This window comes from Vicugna pacos, chromosome 1 (assembly GCF_048564905.1).
Source record: "Vicugna pacos chromosome 1, VicPac4, whole genome shotgun sequence".
Lineage (NCBI taxonomy): Eukaryota > Metazoa > Chordata > Mammalia > Artiodactyla > Camelidae > Vicugna > Vicugna pacos.
The window spans coordinates 94,688,634-94,707,603 of record NC_132987.1 but is presented as its reverse complement, the minus strand read 5'-3'; the positions used below and the strand labels follow the sequence as shown (position 1 = coordinate 94,707,603).

Below are 18,970 nucleotides of genomic sequence, written 5' to 3'. Positions count from 1 at the left end.
CAAACTGTCAATCTGTGTGCAGTCTCCTTTGAGGATCTTCACTGTAAGCTACCCTCCCACTGATGTCATGATGTCTAGTTATGATTCTATAAAATACCTACTAGAAATACATACATATATACATATAATATACATGTGTGTGCATGTGTGTACAAATGTGTCTGTATATACTTAAATAACTATATTATGTATAGTATATGTTCTATTGAATATTTTTAATAATTAAAAATGTCAGATTGTCTTCTGTGTTCTCCCACATGTTTTATTGTCATCACCACTTGCTCACAGGAAAACATGTACTCTAAAAAAACATATCAGGATTTGCAAAGGTTTATCACTTTAGCCAAAGGCTATGCTTGGTCGTGTTTTTAAACATAGTTATCAAGAAGTCACAGGAATTATAGTTAAACTAATAAATTATAGCAGTGTAACATAATGTTATGTTAAGAACACAACCTCTATAGTCAGACTTCCTGGGTTTGAATCCCATCTCTGCCAGCTATCAGCCAGCTATGTGACTTGGAGCCAGTTATGTAATTTTTCTGTGCCTCAGTTCCTCATCTGAAAATATGGGAATGATGATAATAAGACCTTCCTGATAGGGCTAGTATAAGGGCTAAATAAACTAATATTCATAAAGTATTTAAAATAGTAACTGGTGTATAGTAAGTGCTAACTGATAAATAAAAGAAAGGAAGCCTTTTTAAAAGGAACAAACCTGATTATATTTATAGCCTAATTTGGGCTATATATTTCTGGATAGTCAATTACTGCATATTTTGAATTACAAAATAATTATTTTACATACTACGTTTTAAAAAGAAGGAAAACAGAAAAAAAAAATGAGAGACGGAAGAAATCAACAGGTTTGTGAGTTTGATTTTTGCTTGTGCTTGTCTCTGAAGGTGACCTTTTTGGGAAAACTATGTTATTTGTTCTCTGAGCTGTGTATGATTAGTTTCTTCATCATACACAGACAAATTAGGAAGGCTGCTGTGGTGCCCAGAAATCATCTGTTAAACAAAGTCAAAATTAATGATAAAATTGAGTTCCTTTGTGTTTGATTTTCATCTATCTGCACTCAATTATAAACGAGCTATCAAAGAAAGCTACCCATTAGCTGTTAATTCATAATGACTTCAGAAAAGCAATCCCTACCCTGCCGCTGATATCTCGCCGACAACCTCCTAATCTCTGCAGGGCTTTAGCTGAAATGAAAAAGGAAAACAAAACTATGTCATCTGAGCAGTTCATGATCCTGGGCCTTGCCTTGGAAAACTTCGAAATCAGGCTTAACATACGCAAGCTGTAATATGTTTTCACCTACATACATAAGAGAGACAAATGAAGTAATTTTTCTTTCACCATAATTTATTGTACCTTCAGTAAAACAGACATCCCAGATTTCTATTTCATTGTGTCAAAAGTAAACATCCTTCAAAGTTTAGAGAAAGTTTTCCATGAGGAAAAAGTCTAAAACAGATGATATGTGCTTCACCCAGAGAAAATAACATCTAATTATTTATTTGGGGCAAGAGTAACATCATCTCACAGTTGGTCTTTTCTCTCTCTATAGTATTCATCTAAACGCCTAAACACTGTGACCCCTGGCACATCCCATAGTAAATCCATTTTATAGCCTCCTAACTAATTGGTTCTGAACTACAAGAAAAATGAATGAGGCATCACTCATTTATTCACAGATGATTTAAAGAAATATTAAACCAGTTCTGGGTCCTGACTTGAAATGATTCCTTGTCCTTATTCAGATTTACATACATTTGATTTATAGTCTTCTTACTTTCCCCCCCAAAAAAACCAGCTTGCAGTTTTTAAAATGTAATGTAATATTTAAAAATAAAATGAGAAGAAAAAAATCAGCAATTACAATGAAAACAGTCAGAAGAGAGAAGGGCTGGAGGGCAGGGAGGCAAGATAATGTTACAGGACTCTGGAGATGGACGGTTATCACCAGTGTACAATTCACTTAATTTTAAGTTTTCTGACAGACAAGAGAAAAGGGGGAACCATGAGATAAAAATAAGTATTTTGTATCTTCAGGAGAAAGGCAAACTCTTTTCTAATATTAGGTTCTCTAAACAGTGACTCACAGAAATCTTTGTTTTAAAAGTAACACAGAAAATGCTAAAGACTAATTAAAACAAATTGTGATTTCCAGACCAATATTTGTTTATTTTGTCTGTTTGTTTTTAACCCTGATATCAACAGGATTCCTGCTAAACATAGCAATTCTATGGGTCGAAGATGCCTAAGCTCGAAGAAAATTTAAAATGACCAACTTTATAAATTTCTTTCACTTTCTGTAGAACATGTGTATGCAAAAATAATTCCAGGAGTGGCAAATGCACTCACCTGATGATCTCTAACCTTTCATCCACGCAGTCAATAAACATGTTTAATAGTTTCTATGAATCAGACATTACGAGGTTCCAGAGACAGAAAGATGACCAAGATACTGACCCTCTCCTCAAAAAGTTCACAATCTTTAAAGTACATGTCATCACAGTGAGTACGGTGGAAACAGGCCTAGAGAGGCTTGTGGCAGAAGGGATAACTGGTAAGTGAAAAGTGGAGTTTAGTATTATGAAAAACTTCACCAAAAATAAATGGCACATAAACACTGTATCAAAGATTAGGAGTTTGTCAGATTGCTAAAACTGAGGAAAGCCCTTCCCTGTAAAAGGGACGCTGTCTTTGCATTTGTAGAGATATGACCAGAATAACGTTTAAGCAACAGCAAGTAATTCAGTGTGGATGTTAAATCTTATTGTTATGGACTGAATGTGTGTGTCCCCCAAAACGTATATGTTGAAACCCAACCCCCAAGTGTAATGGTTTTAGGAGGTGGGGTCTATGGGAGGTAATTAGCATAGATGAGGTCAACAGGGTGGGGCCCTCATGAATGGGATTAGTGCCCTTATAAGAGAGCTTGCTTCCTCTCTCTGTCCTCCGCCACTTGAAGAGACATTACCAATGAGAAGATGGCAGTCTATAACCTGGAAAAGAGCCCTCACTACTAGAACTCTACCATGCTGACACCCTGACCTCACACTTCTAGCCTCCAGATCTGGCAGAAATACATTTCTGTCACTTTTAAGGCACTCAGTCTGTAGTATTTATTATAGCAGCCCAAACAGACTGAAACAAGAATAAAGACAAAGCTGGAGAGGAACCCAAAGGCCAGGGCATGGTGGGTTTTGCATGGCAAGCTAAGGAGTACGGAATTCATTGTAGAGGCCAGTCTTGTTCAATTCTTTTAAAACAAATAAATCATTACTTAGGCATAGTCATACATGGAAGCCCAACTATAAAACAGAAAAGGAACCTCCTTATTGCAGGTGAGTGCTGGGGAATCTGAAAACTGATCTGGTCAGCCCTTGTCACACAGTTTGAAAACCCTGATTATAATCAAATATGGTTGGGGAGAGTTTATCACAAAAGTTTTAAAATAGAAAGATAAACATGAGCAGATTTCAAATTTTAAATGATGGATATGGCTATAATATGAAAATGGACTGAAGAAAGAAATAAGAACCCAAGAGATAAGTTATAAGGATAAGGTTGTTTCAAGAAAAGAATAAGTAATCTAATTCTGTATTAGGGCAGAAGATGGTGAAAATTTTAGAACATCAAGGATAAAGTGGAAATCCAAGAGACTACCAGGAGAAAAAACTGATTACTTATAGGAATAAAAATCAAATTATCAGGATTTTTATCAGTAACACTGGATATAAGACAAAACTAGATCTATATAACAAATACACTTTAATCCTAGACAAGTACATAAGATCTCAAGTCATCACTAAAAGAATTTCTATAGGATGTGCCTCAGGAAAAGAACGTGTTAACAAGTAAGCTGCAAAAAACAATAACTTGTGACAAGTTTTGAGTTGGCAGGTGGCACATAGCAAAGGAATATACCTATCCATGGCATAACTAGAAATGATCACTCAGGAACTGCAGAACATTGAGATCCTATCATAGGCCATGACACAGTGGAACTCATCCATAAATCTATATGAAATACTATGTGACTATGTAGTTCAAATGATTCATAATGGGAAATGAGATTTATATTGCTTCATTCATAGGTCTCAAATTTAAACTACCATCATCCAGTTATTTTTACTACTTTATTTTATTTTTTATTATTAAATCAGAGTAGAAGAGGATGAAACCAGTGAAAGGGAAATGAGGCTATAGAAAGAACAGGCGTACCTGATAGTAAAGTTCTTTCTAGGAATCTTTACAACATAAAAGAAGAAGAGAGAACATTCAGGGTTCATTAATGGTGGCTATCTTTTTTTTAATTGAAAATGAGATACTTAGCACTTTCATATGCTCTAGAAGAGAGAGTATGAACATTTGTGAGAAAAAAATGACATCATTAAGGGTCAAAATCCTAAGGAAAACAAACAAACAAAAAACACGAGTTAAAGAATAAATTGTTCATTATTAAAAATTACTGGGTTTTTTTTAAAGTAAGAAACGTAGGATTTAAGAAAAAGAAAACAAGAATTTCTGTCAAAATTTAGCAACTGTATTACCCTGCATGCTTTGAGAGTAAAATTTCCTAAAATAGATTCACTATTTCATTTAGTCTCCTTATACAGTTGTTATCTTCTTAAGTCAGTATGAGCCAAACTGACCATTGCCTCCCACACAGACTTGGTTAATTCCTGTACAGTCCTGCTTGGCTTTATATTCTTTTATTCTCTAATTGACCCCTGACAACCTATTAATTGATCTACGTCTATTAACTCCTTCAAGACTAAGCTTAAAATATATCTCTTCCTATAATCATTCCCTAACTAATCCACCTGTGACCTTTGTTTTTTCCAACTTCCCAGTTCCCTAAGAATCACTCTAATTCTCGTCCTCTCTCTCTGCTATCTGCTTTCTTGTTTTCTTTCTTGGCCCCATTAATATTTAGGCAAAAATGAAGAAAACTAACAAATTAAAAAAAAAGGAAACAGCCACATATTCTATTTATTCAGTCTTATTTTTCTGTTACAATCTTCTTAAAAAAATAAGCTTCTTTTCTACTGCATCACCAGCCACAGAATGCTCAAGGGACTCATTTGTTTATGGTGAGTTTTCTCCAGGTGGATAATAAATTCAAAGTGCGGGCATTTTATCTTTTATTTCTCCACATACATCCAGGGAAGACAGTGTAATATGTCAAGTGCAGAAAATATAAAACTAAATATGTGTTAGCTAAGATATTAAGAAAGAAGAGAAAATTTGATAAAGAAATTAATGTGAAGCAAGCTCAAAATAGAAGGAAATATTTCCACTTTCTACCTCACTTGCCCTCTAGGTAAATAGAGTTATGGTATAGATTAGCAAAATAGACTGCTTTAGAAATTTACATTTATTTTGTGTTTCCTATCAACATTCTAGAGAGCTTCAGAAAAAAAAAAGAAGAGAAAAATGAATCAATTAGCCAATCAACAAGCCTTTATTCTCATCTACAGAGGAAAACCATTTTCCTAGCATATTATTTAGGTTTATTAACATTCATGTTGTATTTTGAAAACACAAAGAATTATAAGCTCTGTGATAAGGGAAAGTGCACCTAATTCTAACTACACATTCTCCCACAATTAGATGTTTCAGGTTCTTAAAGGTTGATTAAGTTGAATCAGGTAACAATTGAAGTGAGTAAAGGATTTTTCTGTGGGTCATAGAGAAGAAAATCTTTATCACATATAATAATATGTAAAGACATAACAAGCAAGAAATAATCAGTCTGACCAAAATTTTATAATCATGGTGTATGACAAGAATGTAATACCCAATCGAGGCTCCAGAATTATAAAATATTCTTCTATGTAGTAGATGTACTTTTTTCTTCTTTCTTTTAAATAAGGGTGCTTTAGAAGTAGGAATTAAAAGAGGACAAACCTAACAAATTTCTGTTGAAATAAATAACAGCAAAGCAATGCAAAAAAGTATTAACAGAGAAGGACAGAAAAGGAGGTAGCTAGAAAATGGAAACTTCCACAAATTTTTGGAATATAGAAAGTAGGTGGAGGGGTAGGGAACTAAGTAGACAGGCAAAGGTTAAAATATGGATGGCAGAAGATGAACCTAAAGAGAGCTGGTCAGTCTGCTTCACAGAACCCCTATAGGAGACTGGGCACCTGGAGGCTCCTAGTAATATGGAAGAAGGTAAAATGCAGTGTGAAGCACAAGGACTGTAGGCTCTTGAGCAGAGCCTTCTCTTTAATCCATACAGATAAATGTATATCCCTCCAAAATGCCACCTCTCATCCCTCAAATAGGAGGCAAGAGGTTCAGTGAACTAGGTGGGCTCGAAACCCAGAGACAACAAGCACAGCAAATGGCAAAAGCAGAAAGTGGGAGACTTGATGTCTTACTCAAAGTTGGGACCTTTATCTACTTTCCTGTCATTATCCATGGATGCCAGTAGCCACATACAAACTCCTCCACCCCCTACCCTTCCTCCCATGCCTTGTATGAGAGTGGAAGATGTATATCTGGAAAAAAATGAATGATCCTGGAGAAAAACTTTCAATGACTGCCATCAATATAAAGGCTGGCTCATGTTCTGACCACAAGACAGTGAAGACCACCAGGAACAAAGCTCACCAGGAACAGAATGATCAATTGCCTTTTCCTAACTCATTCTAAAATATGATTAACCATGAATCACCAGGCATTTCAAGACAGCCTGCAATGCAAAAGACAAAGAACTATAAAAACACAGGAAAAGAAAATCTGAAAGAAACAGTGAAGGGGTAGGGAAGAAGAAAACTTAGGGGGAAGAAACATCTATAGTATTTTTCAAAAGATAAAAGTATCTTTGGGCATTTAACAATGACAGAATCTATGAAAAAGATTAGAAATGGTCTTAATGTGATTATTAAAATAAAAGCAGTTAGAAGATAAGTAACTTCTCAAAGTGGAAAAGAAAGTCACAAAGGTGGGCAACTTGACACAAAGACAAGACAATCTAGGAGATTCAATATCCAAATATCAGAATTTCCTGAAACAGTGAACAAAAAATATGGAGGGAAGAAAATTGGTAAAGAAATAACACAAGAAAATATTCCAGAAATAAAGGACAAAGTGCTTACGAGATTAACCTCCTGAAGCAAATATTTAGATACTAATCTTTCAACATGCCACAACCCTGCCCAATGACATCTTTCTTCCTAGCAATCTCATTCTAGCTCTCAATAATTAATTTCACTTTACATAATCAATCTGATCTCTTACCTTCTAAAACCCAACTGTTCCCACAAACTATGTATCAGCTTTCTATTTTCAAGGACGTTTCCTTCAATATTCAGCACCCTGAAAGACAGGGATGATAGTCTCCATACAAAAAAAGCAAAATCAAATATGGTATAAAATTATTTGGTAAATCTGAGACAAGGCTTAAGTTCTATTTCTTCTGTATTCCTTTTTTTATTTCCTCTGTAAACCTTTAGCCTGACCAGCAGTATAGGACAATAGTCAGGAGTATGGATTTATATAATAGTAACTCATCTCACAGTGTTACCATGATGATTAAATTTAATATGAATGTAAAGTAATCTAATTTTCTTCCCATGTCTCATCTTAGAAAATTGCAAATGTAAGTATTAGGTTCCATGACCCTTTTCTACCAATTAATTGTGTAACATTTAACTATAATTCAGAAAGCAATATGATCTGCTCTGAACTGAATTGTGCTCCCCTCCAAGTTCATATGTTGAAGCCCTAACCCTCACTGTGATGGTATTTGAAGATGGGGCATTTGGGAGATAATTAGGTTTAAATGGGGTCTTGAGCCTGGGGGCCTGATGGCGGGATTAGTGCCACGTGAGGACACAGCAAAAAGGCAGTCATCTGTAAGCCAGGAAAAGAATTCTCACAGGAGCCCTACCATGCTGGCTGATCTCAGACTTCCAGCCTCCAAAACTGTGAGAAAAAAAATTCTGTTGTCTAAGCCACCCAGAGTGTGGTATTTTGTTATGGTTCCTTTAGATGACTAACATATTATCCTTTGACAGGTTACAGATCTGGTATCAAGAAATATCTCTTCTAGTCCATTTTATTACTGATTTGGCAAGGAAAAATTAAAGTACACAAGAATCCTAAACACTAAAGAAAGATAATTTGAATTGTCATTGCTAGTCATATGGATAGGCTGGAATGAATTTTAAAAAAAAAATGAAAATCAGAAGAAAAGAAAGGAATTCTTTAGTTTGCCTCCAACCCATCTTTCAGGTTTACTTTCTCTAACCTCTCACTTTTCCTTCCCTGGGGTCTTTGACTACTTCCTGAGCTACATCTTACTAGTCAGTTCAGATCTACTTCTCACCAGCTCTCTGCCCCAAGAGGCCGACTAACATGGACTATATTCCCCAGAACTCTGGCTTCCCACTGGGTTGGCCAGTGTAGAGCCACAGGAAGGGGTCAGAGAAAGGGAGAAAAGCGAGAGACTAGAGTACTTATTTCCTTTATGGCTCTGGCTCCTTCCCTGCAAGTTTATCACGAATTAACTGTGTCTCATCAAAGAACAGTGCTCCCCTCAAGATGGTAGATTCTGTGCCCCTCTGGGTTCTAGCCATTGACCCACGTTCCTTGTGGCCAAGGCAAGGTAACATATGGGTGCTATTAAGTTCCATACCCCACCCTCCTTTGAAATCTAGAATGGATCCCTTGGGTGTTCAACTTTGAAAACAGCCTTTCAGAAGGGGAAAAAAAAAGTTCAAACTGTCCTATTTTCAGTATGCCATTTGCTTCCTATTGGAACTTCAATCAATACACACACTTTTATTCATGCAGTTCACTCAGGTTAAAACGTCCTTCTTCCCTCTCTCTCTCTGGTCAACTTCTAAACAAACATGTTACCAAGCATGCTTGAATGTCACTGCCCTTCTGTTATTTCCACTGTTACCATCACAGAATGAATAAACTGTTCACTAGTATTCTGCTTGGACAGCATTTTGTTTTTAAAGTGCACACACCCCCCCACATATATATTACAATTCAGTATAAGCATCACAGATCAAGGACAGCACCTGATATACAACAGAACGTCAATCATTTTGTTAAATTTCTATGAAACAACCTGAGAAGTTATTTTTTAAAATAATTGCTATTAAAAGTGTGTATTTTAAAATAATGAACAAAAAATACTTTTATGTAAATTAGTTTGGCTATGTATCCAGAAGAAAAAGGAATAAAGACATGAGTAATATACATCTCATTTTTCTTCAGGAACAGTTTTCTATTTTTTCCTTATATCTTTATAGCCTTGAATGTTTAATTCACCTTATTATACTACTCTATTTTTAAAGCATTTTGTTTGGTAAACTTATTTAAAAACATAGAAAGGAGACATTTACATGACCATATAAGCAATTAGGTATCTTCGTTCAAAGCGTTCAACAAGACCAGGAGTTTTGCATAGAAAACAAAGCTATTATTTCAATGATAGGTAACAATTCTTTTTTGTTAAGGTTACAGGGTAATTCATAAGAGAAACATCCACAAGTGAGTTATAAAGGTCAATACCTTGTGGACTGAAATAAATTTTTAAGTTCAATTTAAAACAAGATTTTTAATTACCAAGATAAACTACCTAGGGACAATTTCAAACTGAAAGACCAAAAACCTCAAGTTAGTTGAATTTTTATGGAGAATTTAACCCCACCCCTAAAAGAAAATCTCCATAAATTAAAAAACTAATTATATCACCATACTGACATTATAATAGCATCTAAACATTTCTTCAAAATGCAAAACTTCTAAACACTATGAATAATATTTTAGGCCTAAATTTCAAGTTAATCTATCTTCACTAAAAATTTTTAGAGAATAATAGTGAAGAAAGATTATACAACAGTTTACTTGGTATTTGTTGAATGTTTACTTGCCATTAGATACAGATTTTTAAAGCTAAGGAAAAAGGTTAAAGATGCTTTTTAAATTTTTCTGATTATTTCATTTCATCCAGGTCAAATAAATTTGTGAAAGAAAGCATAGTACAGTGCATAGCTTAGAGTCAAAAGCATCTCAGTCCGTTTGGGCTGCTATAACAAAACATCAGGGACTGAGTTACTTACAAACAACTGGAATTGATTTCTCACAGTTCTGGAGGCTGGAAGTTTGAGATCAGTTGCCAGCATGGCCTGGCGAGGGCCTCCCCAGGCTGCAGACTTCTCGCTGTACCTTCATATGATGGAAGGTGGCAGGGATCTCTCTGAAGCCTCTTTTATGAGGGCACTGATCCATATCCTAAGGGCTACACCCTCATGACTTAAGCATCTCCCAAAACCTCACACACTGGTACCACCACATCAGGAATGAGGATTTCAACACATGATTTTCTGGAGGGACACAAACATTCAGACCATGGCAGAAAGTATAACAGATTTGGAGTTGGATGGGAGAGGCGAATGCCTATCATTATTCCCTGTATGTATCAATAATCATCCATTCTTAGTAATCCACTTTTCCCAAACAACATGTGAAAATTAGTTCATTCACTGTATAATAACAAAACAGAAACAGAATCACAGATATAGAAAAAAAACTTATAGGTTACCAGTGGGGAGGGTGGGGAGGGAGGAGGTAGGTGTATGAAATTGAGAGATAAACCAGTATGTGTAAAATAGACAAGCAGCAAGGATACACAGGACAGCAAGGGAAATACAGCTGTTGTTTCATAATAACATTAAGTAGAATATAAGCTATAAAAATACTGAATCACTATGTTGTACAACTGAAATGAATATAACATTGTAAATCAACTAGACTCCAATTTAAAAAACTGCAAAACAAAAATTCATTTACCATTTAAAGTAAAGAGTAAGTAAGGTGTCGGAACTAATTTAAGACAAAAAAGTTTCTGCAGCACTTCGAAAATTAGCAAATTCAGTTCTTAAAAACAAAATAAATGGCCATAAGACCTAAAGCAACAATGAAACCAGTACTGTAACAGTTGCCTTGCCTCAGTTTCCTATAGACCTTAGAAAAATCAAGCTCCTTGGTTTATTCCTTCAAACATTGAGCATAAAAATGGCTTCAACATTCAATAAATATTTCTTCAGTGCCTCCTCTGTGCCAGATGCACTTCTAAGAATTAAGAATATACAGTATTAGCAAACGACAGCAAAGGACCCTGCTCTTGTGGAGCTTATATCGACTTGGAAAAGGGATTATTTATATTAAATTTAAATCCGTCTTATTGTATACTGTAGCTACTTTTTCTACTTTTCTTCTTAAGAAGAATCTTGGCTGCCATCCCAGGTTAAAATGTCTCTTTATTCCAGACAATATGCTCTTCTGGTAACTATATGAGGAGTGGCAATATTTCAGGAATTTTCAGATACACTTATAATTTCATTATTTGTAAAACAAACAAACAAACAAACAAAAAAACCCTGCAGAACAAACACACAGTGTATTGGGATTTTAAGTAAATTTTAAGTACCTCTGGTTAATATTATTAACTAAAAAATGCCAATAAAAATAATAATTTAGTCAGAGGATTTATTGTGATAAATGCTATGAATGCTATCACATGTCCAAGGAAGGGAAAGAAGTGAAAGGGACATGGACACATTATATAACTATATGAGGAGGAGCTAAAATCAAGTGAATCTTTAAGGATTTAGATAGCCTCTTATATAATCAAATCTGAAATCTATAACCCAGACTTTGGGTCTCATCCTTTACAAGCCTCCCTTCGGGAGACAGGAAAGGGCAGCTGTGTTGGCTCCGCACACCCTGAATGCAGAACTTCAGGGTCAGCCAGCGCAGAGGGAACGTAGAACACAGGAAGGCCCCTAGGCTAATCCAAGGGGCCTCAAGGCAGGAGAACAGGAGAAATAGAGCCCTGATGTCAAAGACCAGAAAGAGATCAGAAAAATCATGTCCCCAAAAGGCATGGGTCTCCAACACAGTACTGCCTCCCACGTTCATGTGGCTCATCACAAAATCCATTATATCAAGTCTGTCCTTACAGATAAAAATTCTCTCCACATTTGCTGATTTGAAGACAGGTTCCTTTTTTTTTTTTTTAATCAAATTTTCTGGTTCCTGAGCTAAACTTTAGCGCTTACTCAATCACTCCTCATACAAGGTTTCCAAATTTGATGATACAACTAGTAAGTGTGTTACCTTATCAACCAGACAGTTCCAATCTGATACATTTCAAATTATTGATGACTTCTCTTAAATTTTCCTCTATTTGAAAATTCACAGTTTTTCCCATAATTATCATGCATCAGTTTACATTTCAATATTTTAAATCCAACTTCGCAAACAAGACAAAAAGAAAATGTTAAGTTCAAATAAAAACAGGAGGGAGGAAAAGTACCTTTAATTTGGATCCATGAGGTATTACAACTGATCTATTCTGCTTTGGTGGGATATACAGCTCCCATTTTCCAAAATCCATTTTTTTATATGGATATGAAAATGGATTCCAATCATCTGAAAAAATAAAGAAAATTAGTTAACAACAGCATAATAAGACTGATAATGAATTTCAAGCAAAGTATAATATACTGTCTACTTATACAGAACCAAATTGCCCAAAAAACATTGTTTTCTAAGGTACTAAACAAAGCACTCTACTAGCCATTTAGAAAAAGCAGGTTATTCTTAATTTATTTTTAAGATATGTACTGGGAGGTTTGACTTTTGCATCTTAAAATCAAAGATTACAACATATTTTCCATTGTACTTTCAATTCTAATACTTCTATCAATAAATTGATGGATCCTTTCTAAAGGAAAATTATCAACAAAGGGAGATAATATGAAAAAATAGAAATGCATTCTAGGCAATTAGATAAGACAGGTCATGATAGAAATAAAAATGGTGAAAAATAATTAAAATCGTATTACCCAAATCCACAACAGTGTAATAGAACTGGGTTAAAATCTAAAGAAGTGCCTCAAGCAAGAAAAGTAGGTTGTAAACTATAACAGGCAAAGAACAGGTGGATTGCAGGTGCTGGAAGAAAGCCAAATGAACAACCCATGCACAGAGGGAAACTTAACATATAATAGCATTAAAAATCAGTGAGTAAAGGACACACTGTTAAATAAGTGGTTCAGGGACAAGTGGTTATCCTTACCAAAAGAAAGAAAAGAAAAAAGAAAAGAAATAGATCTCTACCCAACAATAAAACAATCACTTGAACATATAATAATATTTAAATATGATAGACAAAATGGTAAAATGCTTAGAAGAAAATACAGGAAAATGTATTTATAATCTTGGGCTTGAAAGAATTTTTTAAAATGAGAAAACACACACCCACACACACAAACCCACAAAACCTTAAGGAAAAGCCAAATAAATTTGACTGCTAAGATTATAGACTGATTACAGACTGATCTTCATGCATAGATCAACAGACAGAATGACAAGAAAATCTACCAGTTGGGAGAATACATTTTTAATGAATACACCAAGAAACAGCATCCAAAATATATGAAGATCATATATAAATCAATGAAAAAATAAACCAATAAAAAAAATCAACAAGGATATTCAGGGGAGGACACATGAATTGCCAATAAACACACACAGTGATATTCAAGTTCACTAGTAATTAAGGAAACACAAATTAAAACAACAGGGAGATGTCATTACCCACTCATTGGATTAGCAAAAATTAAGTTTGAAAATATCAAGTAGTCAGCAAGGATATAAAATAACACGGCAGCTGAAGGTACAAACTGGTAAAACAATAGCAAAGTTGAAGAGGTAGTAAGTCCATGACCCAACCATCCTACTCCTAGAAATTCTCACAAATGTGCACAAGAAAACATTCAAAAATGTTCACTGAAGAATTGCCACAATAGTAAAAAATGGAAGCCATCGAAATTTAAATCAGCCACAAAATGGGTAAAAATCGTGTAATTAAAAAACGGGATGCTATATAATGCTCTAAATTGATTGGATTACAGTGAATATATCTATATCCATCTAATATATGTATCTATCTATCTATCTATATATATATAGCCAAAAGTTTATGTTAAAGGATATAAAAATATAATTTATATTGTATTCAAGGAATATGCAAAATAGTATTATATAATATGATACACACATATGTAGTAAAGTATTAAAGAAAATGAGAATGTTAAACATCAAATTTTATTGTGATTTACACTGGGTAAAGGAAATGGAACACAAGAAGTTTTAATAATATCTGTGATGTTTGCTTTCTTAAGGTTGGTGTTGTACACCAGGCTACCTATTACATTTTTCCCTATTTGTTTATACCTAAACTATTTCACTGTTTAAAAAAAAAAATTAGGCAGCCCTGTGATGCTGTGCACTGTAGGGAGAAGAAGTTAGATTCTTAATTGAGGAGATAATAGCAACAACAGGAAGCTTAATTTTATGCCATGATTTCCTCTTTTACACAACAACACTTTCCGCCATCAGCTCTAAGGCTCTTCACTCGCAGCCAGTTTGAACATTGAGGGTAGAGTAGAGGTAAGAAATAACATCTAATAAAGGTCCATCTAAACATTACTCCCCACCATGAAGACAATCTGAAAATGTCTAAAGGCAATTTATCTTCAGGAGCCGTTCAATAGGCTCCGTGTCATTATAATCTCCTGCCCCTAAAACCTCAAATACATCTCACCTATCTATGGTGTGACATTCCTTCACCAGACCAAAGAATTTAGGGCATAAGTAGAGAGGGAAAAACAAAAAGCTTGAAATATGAATATCTGGGTACTGTGACACTTTATACATTAACTGAATTTCTTTTTAAGCTAATCACTTAAGACAAACTTAAGACAAGCAGCAGATCTTTTCTTGGTTAGTTAGATTTGAAAACAAAGGGTACAGTTCATTAGTTCATTCATTCATTCATTAAATATGTACTCAGCGCTTAACCTAGGCCCTGCTCAGCACCAAACTCAAAATTAGTGCTCAGAATGACAGCTACATTTCATCCAGAAAAGGTTAAATTGAGTTAACGATACACCAAAATGAGTAGTAAAATATAAAATAAAGGATCCACTAAAAATTCAACTATAAATAAGATTTTGTTACTTTGAAAGTGAAACTTCAATGATACAGGAAATTTTCATATGCAAATTTATTTAAAAGCTGTTTTCAGTAATGTAAGAGTAAATGTGTTCTTGAATATTAGTTTTTTGAATCTCAGTTGCAATTGGTTCTTCAGCTTATAGTCACTTGAGTTTTAAGGTCTATTTAAACAAGTAAAGTTTTAATATTTGTATAAGGAAAAATACTTTTAATGAATCACATTTTCCTTTCATAGTGTCTTAGAAATCTAAATCTTCTAACGCATATGTGGATTATTTCTAATCCTGCGTTGTAAAAAAAAAAGTTTTCTATCATTTTCAGGAGTTTCATTTGATTAGCACAACTCCTCCTCATGGAAACTCTGGTGTTAACTTCCACTACTAGTATACTCTTTTGCTGAACTCCAACCTTCAAAGAAAAATTCAGGATATCTTCACATATGCTCTAAAAGAAAATCCATTCTACCCATCATCGTAAGTAATGCAGAACATGCTAAAGATTTCATAAGGGAGAGAGAAGGGAAGGCTTGCAAGGGGCAGACATGCATGAAACAACTTCCAAGTTTTGCATTGGGCAGTTGTCTTCCCACATGGAACCCTCTTCAGCCACACACCACCACCAGTCTCTCATCTCCTTGATTCCTTTTACAGTCAGTGTTCAGCCCTGAATTTGCCTCACTTTTCTTCCTTTCTTAAATAGTGTTGCTTCTTTCTATTCGAAAACTGGACATCAACCAAACTAACCACTTTTACAGGACTGTAAGCATACGAAAGATTTTCTCCAACAAATCCAGTTTATCCCTAAAATGGTCTTCCAGAAGTAGCTAATAAGATGAGCTTTTCTCCATAGGATGCAGATACATAAGGTCCAGGAACAGAATAGTTAGAAGAATCATTGGATTTGGGGCTGTTCTTACAAACTTAACAGTAAACCCTCAGTTAAGAAAGAAGGAACTACCATTAAGATTAATCTAGGCATGACTGTGCAAACTAATTGTGGAAGTACACAATTAAAGATATGAAAATAAAAATTAAGCATTCAATGATCGGCATAAAAATATTAAATAAAATTGTGGGATTTTTGGTCTTTAAATGAAATTTGTTTAGAAAAACACAGAAGGCAAACTAATAACAGTTGAAAGATACATTTTGAGGAAATTTGTCTTGAGAAACACCATGACACTTTATTCCTGAAAATAATTGAGAGTAAAATAGTAATAATGATAAATGGTTCTCAGGTATATTAAAATATATCTAGAGAGAATACTTTTAGAACCAAATTACTTATACATTTTCATTTTAATCTTCTATGACTTTATATCTTGAGTCCACAAGACAGAATTAATTGTAATTAAGTACTTAATACAAATAGCTTGTATCTCTATGTAGGCCTCAGGACAGGACCATAATATCCCATCACCACGCATCACAATTATTTGCTTCTCTATTAAGAACTACACGTGGAGAGTTCTGCAGTTCAGTGGGTCTCAAGCTATAGCTCACATCAGAATCACTTGCTAAAACAGACTGGGATTATTAAAACAGATTGCTGTACCCTACCCTCAGAGTTATTTAATTCAGATCTCTGAAGTGTGGCTTAAGAATCTGCATGTCTAACAAGTTCGTAGGTGATGTTGACACTGCTGGCCTAGGGACCACACTTGAGAATCAAGCTCCTGGTTCAATTGCTGAGTTAGGTGGTCTCTGCTCAGAGCTTTCTGAGTGATTTTCTGGATTAAATTAGATTTATAGATTACCAAATAATGTTCTAAAACAATAGGTCAAGGAAATTCTGAAATATAAATTCTCATTAATAATCCTTCAAGGAAAATATTACTCACATGAAATTTAGGATTTAGAATTTGAGATTGACAAGGGTTGTAAGGCCCAGAAGGATGACCAGTAAGATGAATATTACAGAATAGAGCTGAGATATTAAGGGATGTGAATGTACTAGTGTGAAGGAACAAAAATTTACAATGAACATGAAAAGATAACATATTAAGGCCATTACCCAATACACTGTTTAAGTGTCTACAGATAATGCTTTCTATAATATTCTCACCAAGAGATTGCATGCCTAAAATGTATAGGCTACTTGGATCACAAAATGAGTAAAAATTTGAAGCCTTCTACCTAGAAGAGTAACATTAAAGTTTTTAAATATTAATATATTAACTCATCTTCCTTTCTAAGACAGGGACCTGGGACCTGGGACCTTAGGCTACAGTGCTTGCACCAGGGACCGAACAACAGAATACAAAGAAACTATAAGGAACTAAAAATAACTGCATGCATGCACAGTTGGGAATGGGTTATGAACAACCAGACACAGAAAGACCAAAAACCCAACTGCCATTTCTGAGGTGTCAGGAACAAAAGCAGGGTACTGCGCATGATCCCTGCACACAGCACCACCAAGGGGTTGGGCAGATCACCTAAATCATCCCTCCAGCCCAAGCCCTGGACCTGCCCCTACCCTCACCCCATTTAAGGGACAAACTCGTGCCCCATCAAGGAGCAAGCAAGGGAACCTGTTGTTTTCACTCCCTCGTGTTGCAGCACAAGTCCCAACAAAGCCTTGCCTGAATTTCTCATCTGGCCTCATCATTTCTACTGCTTAAGGAGGCCAAGAACCCCGGTCAGTAACGTTTGTCTCATTTCTTGCCAGAAACTAGGCATTGCTAGGTTAAGGGTTAGGTACCCCCAAAGCAATGTGCGCTTATTATTCTAGTTTTGGTATTATAAGAATAGGTTTCCTGCTGCATAAATTATTTTATTAAAATATTTTCTAAGAGTTTTGATGATTATCAATTTTGGATAACCTGACACATTTTAAAAGCAAACATTTTAATAGGTATTTTACTACTAACAGGCTGAAATTCATCATCATATTTGATAATGCAAAAGATTCTATTTGTCCATAGACTCAACACTAGCAGACAGAATTTAAATCGAGATATGGAAAAGGAACGATGTGTGATGCACAGTTTAATATGAACTGCAAACACATTCGGCACAGGCGATCAAACATTAACTAAGGTCACTGCATCGGGCGCACAAACTCTGTATTTATCTCAAACCCAACAACCTTTCTTTTTCTAATGTAATAATCCTCACGTAAAATTCTTAAATGTCAGCCTCCTTCAAATATTCCCAAACTCTTTAACTCACAGTAAAGTATTTCTCTTCATCAGCACTTAGCCACCTCATTTCTGCAGACTTTTGGAGTTTAATATATATTTTCCTTATGCCTGTTTGAAACAGCGCCAAATACACAGAGCCTTCCACCTTTGATGCAGGTGCCAATATGCTGAAGACCGTGGTCCATACTTGGGCCAACCTCTACCATAAGCAGGCCTCACTCTGCAGTAAGGTAAGGTCCCTGGTGAACGTAGCAGGGTTCATAACAGATCTAATATAAGGCCAGTACTGGCCCATATGGCAGATGTCAGTCATTTCACATCTAAATGGGTATCCCTCATGCCATCAGTTGTTAAATATTTGGAATATCACCACCTTAGAGCAAGTAAACACCCTTCCTCATCATACCGTGTTGCTTAATTGTTTCAAGCTTCATATTACGTAGAATTTAGGTAGATTTATAATGCAAAGTTAGCTTGTCATGAAGGAAGTCCTGGGACTACTTGCATGTCAAGAAAGCATCCAGTCTGTTCCCAAGAAATCCTAAAATCCAGAGCTGGAACTTCCTATGGCATTACCCTTAGCCAGGATTACGGGAGGACCAGATAATTTTTGGAGGTAGAGAACAACTGTCCTGACATATAACCCTGTGTTTTTTGATCTCCACTTTTCCCAGTCCAGACAATTCTTCTCCTCAATTGGGTACCTGAGAATCACCAAATTTCTGCTGGCAGCTAATATCCTGGAAATAATCT

The 18,970-nt window shown here is 35.2% G+C and overlaps 1 protein-coding gene across 2 annotated transcripts in view; it reads right to left on the bottom strand.

Annotated features, from left to right (window-relative positions):
* GBE1 (1,4-alpha-glucan branching enzyme 1) overlaps positions 1–18,970 on the bottom strand; it is a 234,317-nt gene that overhangs the window by 147,278 nt on the left and 68,069 nt on the right. For both annotated transcript variants that reach the window (XM_072967491.1, XM_072967496.1), the window contains one exon: positions 12,365–12,480. In XM_072967491.1, the coding sequence (XP_072823592.1) occupies positions 12,365–12,480 (116 nt within the window). The remainder of the gene's footprint in view (positions 1–12,364; positions 12,481–18,970) is intronic.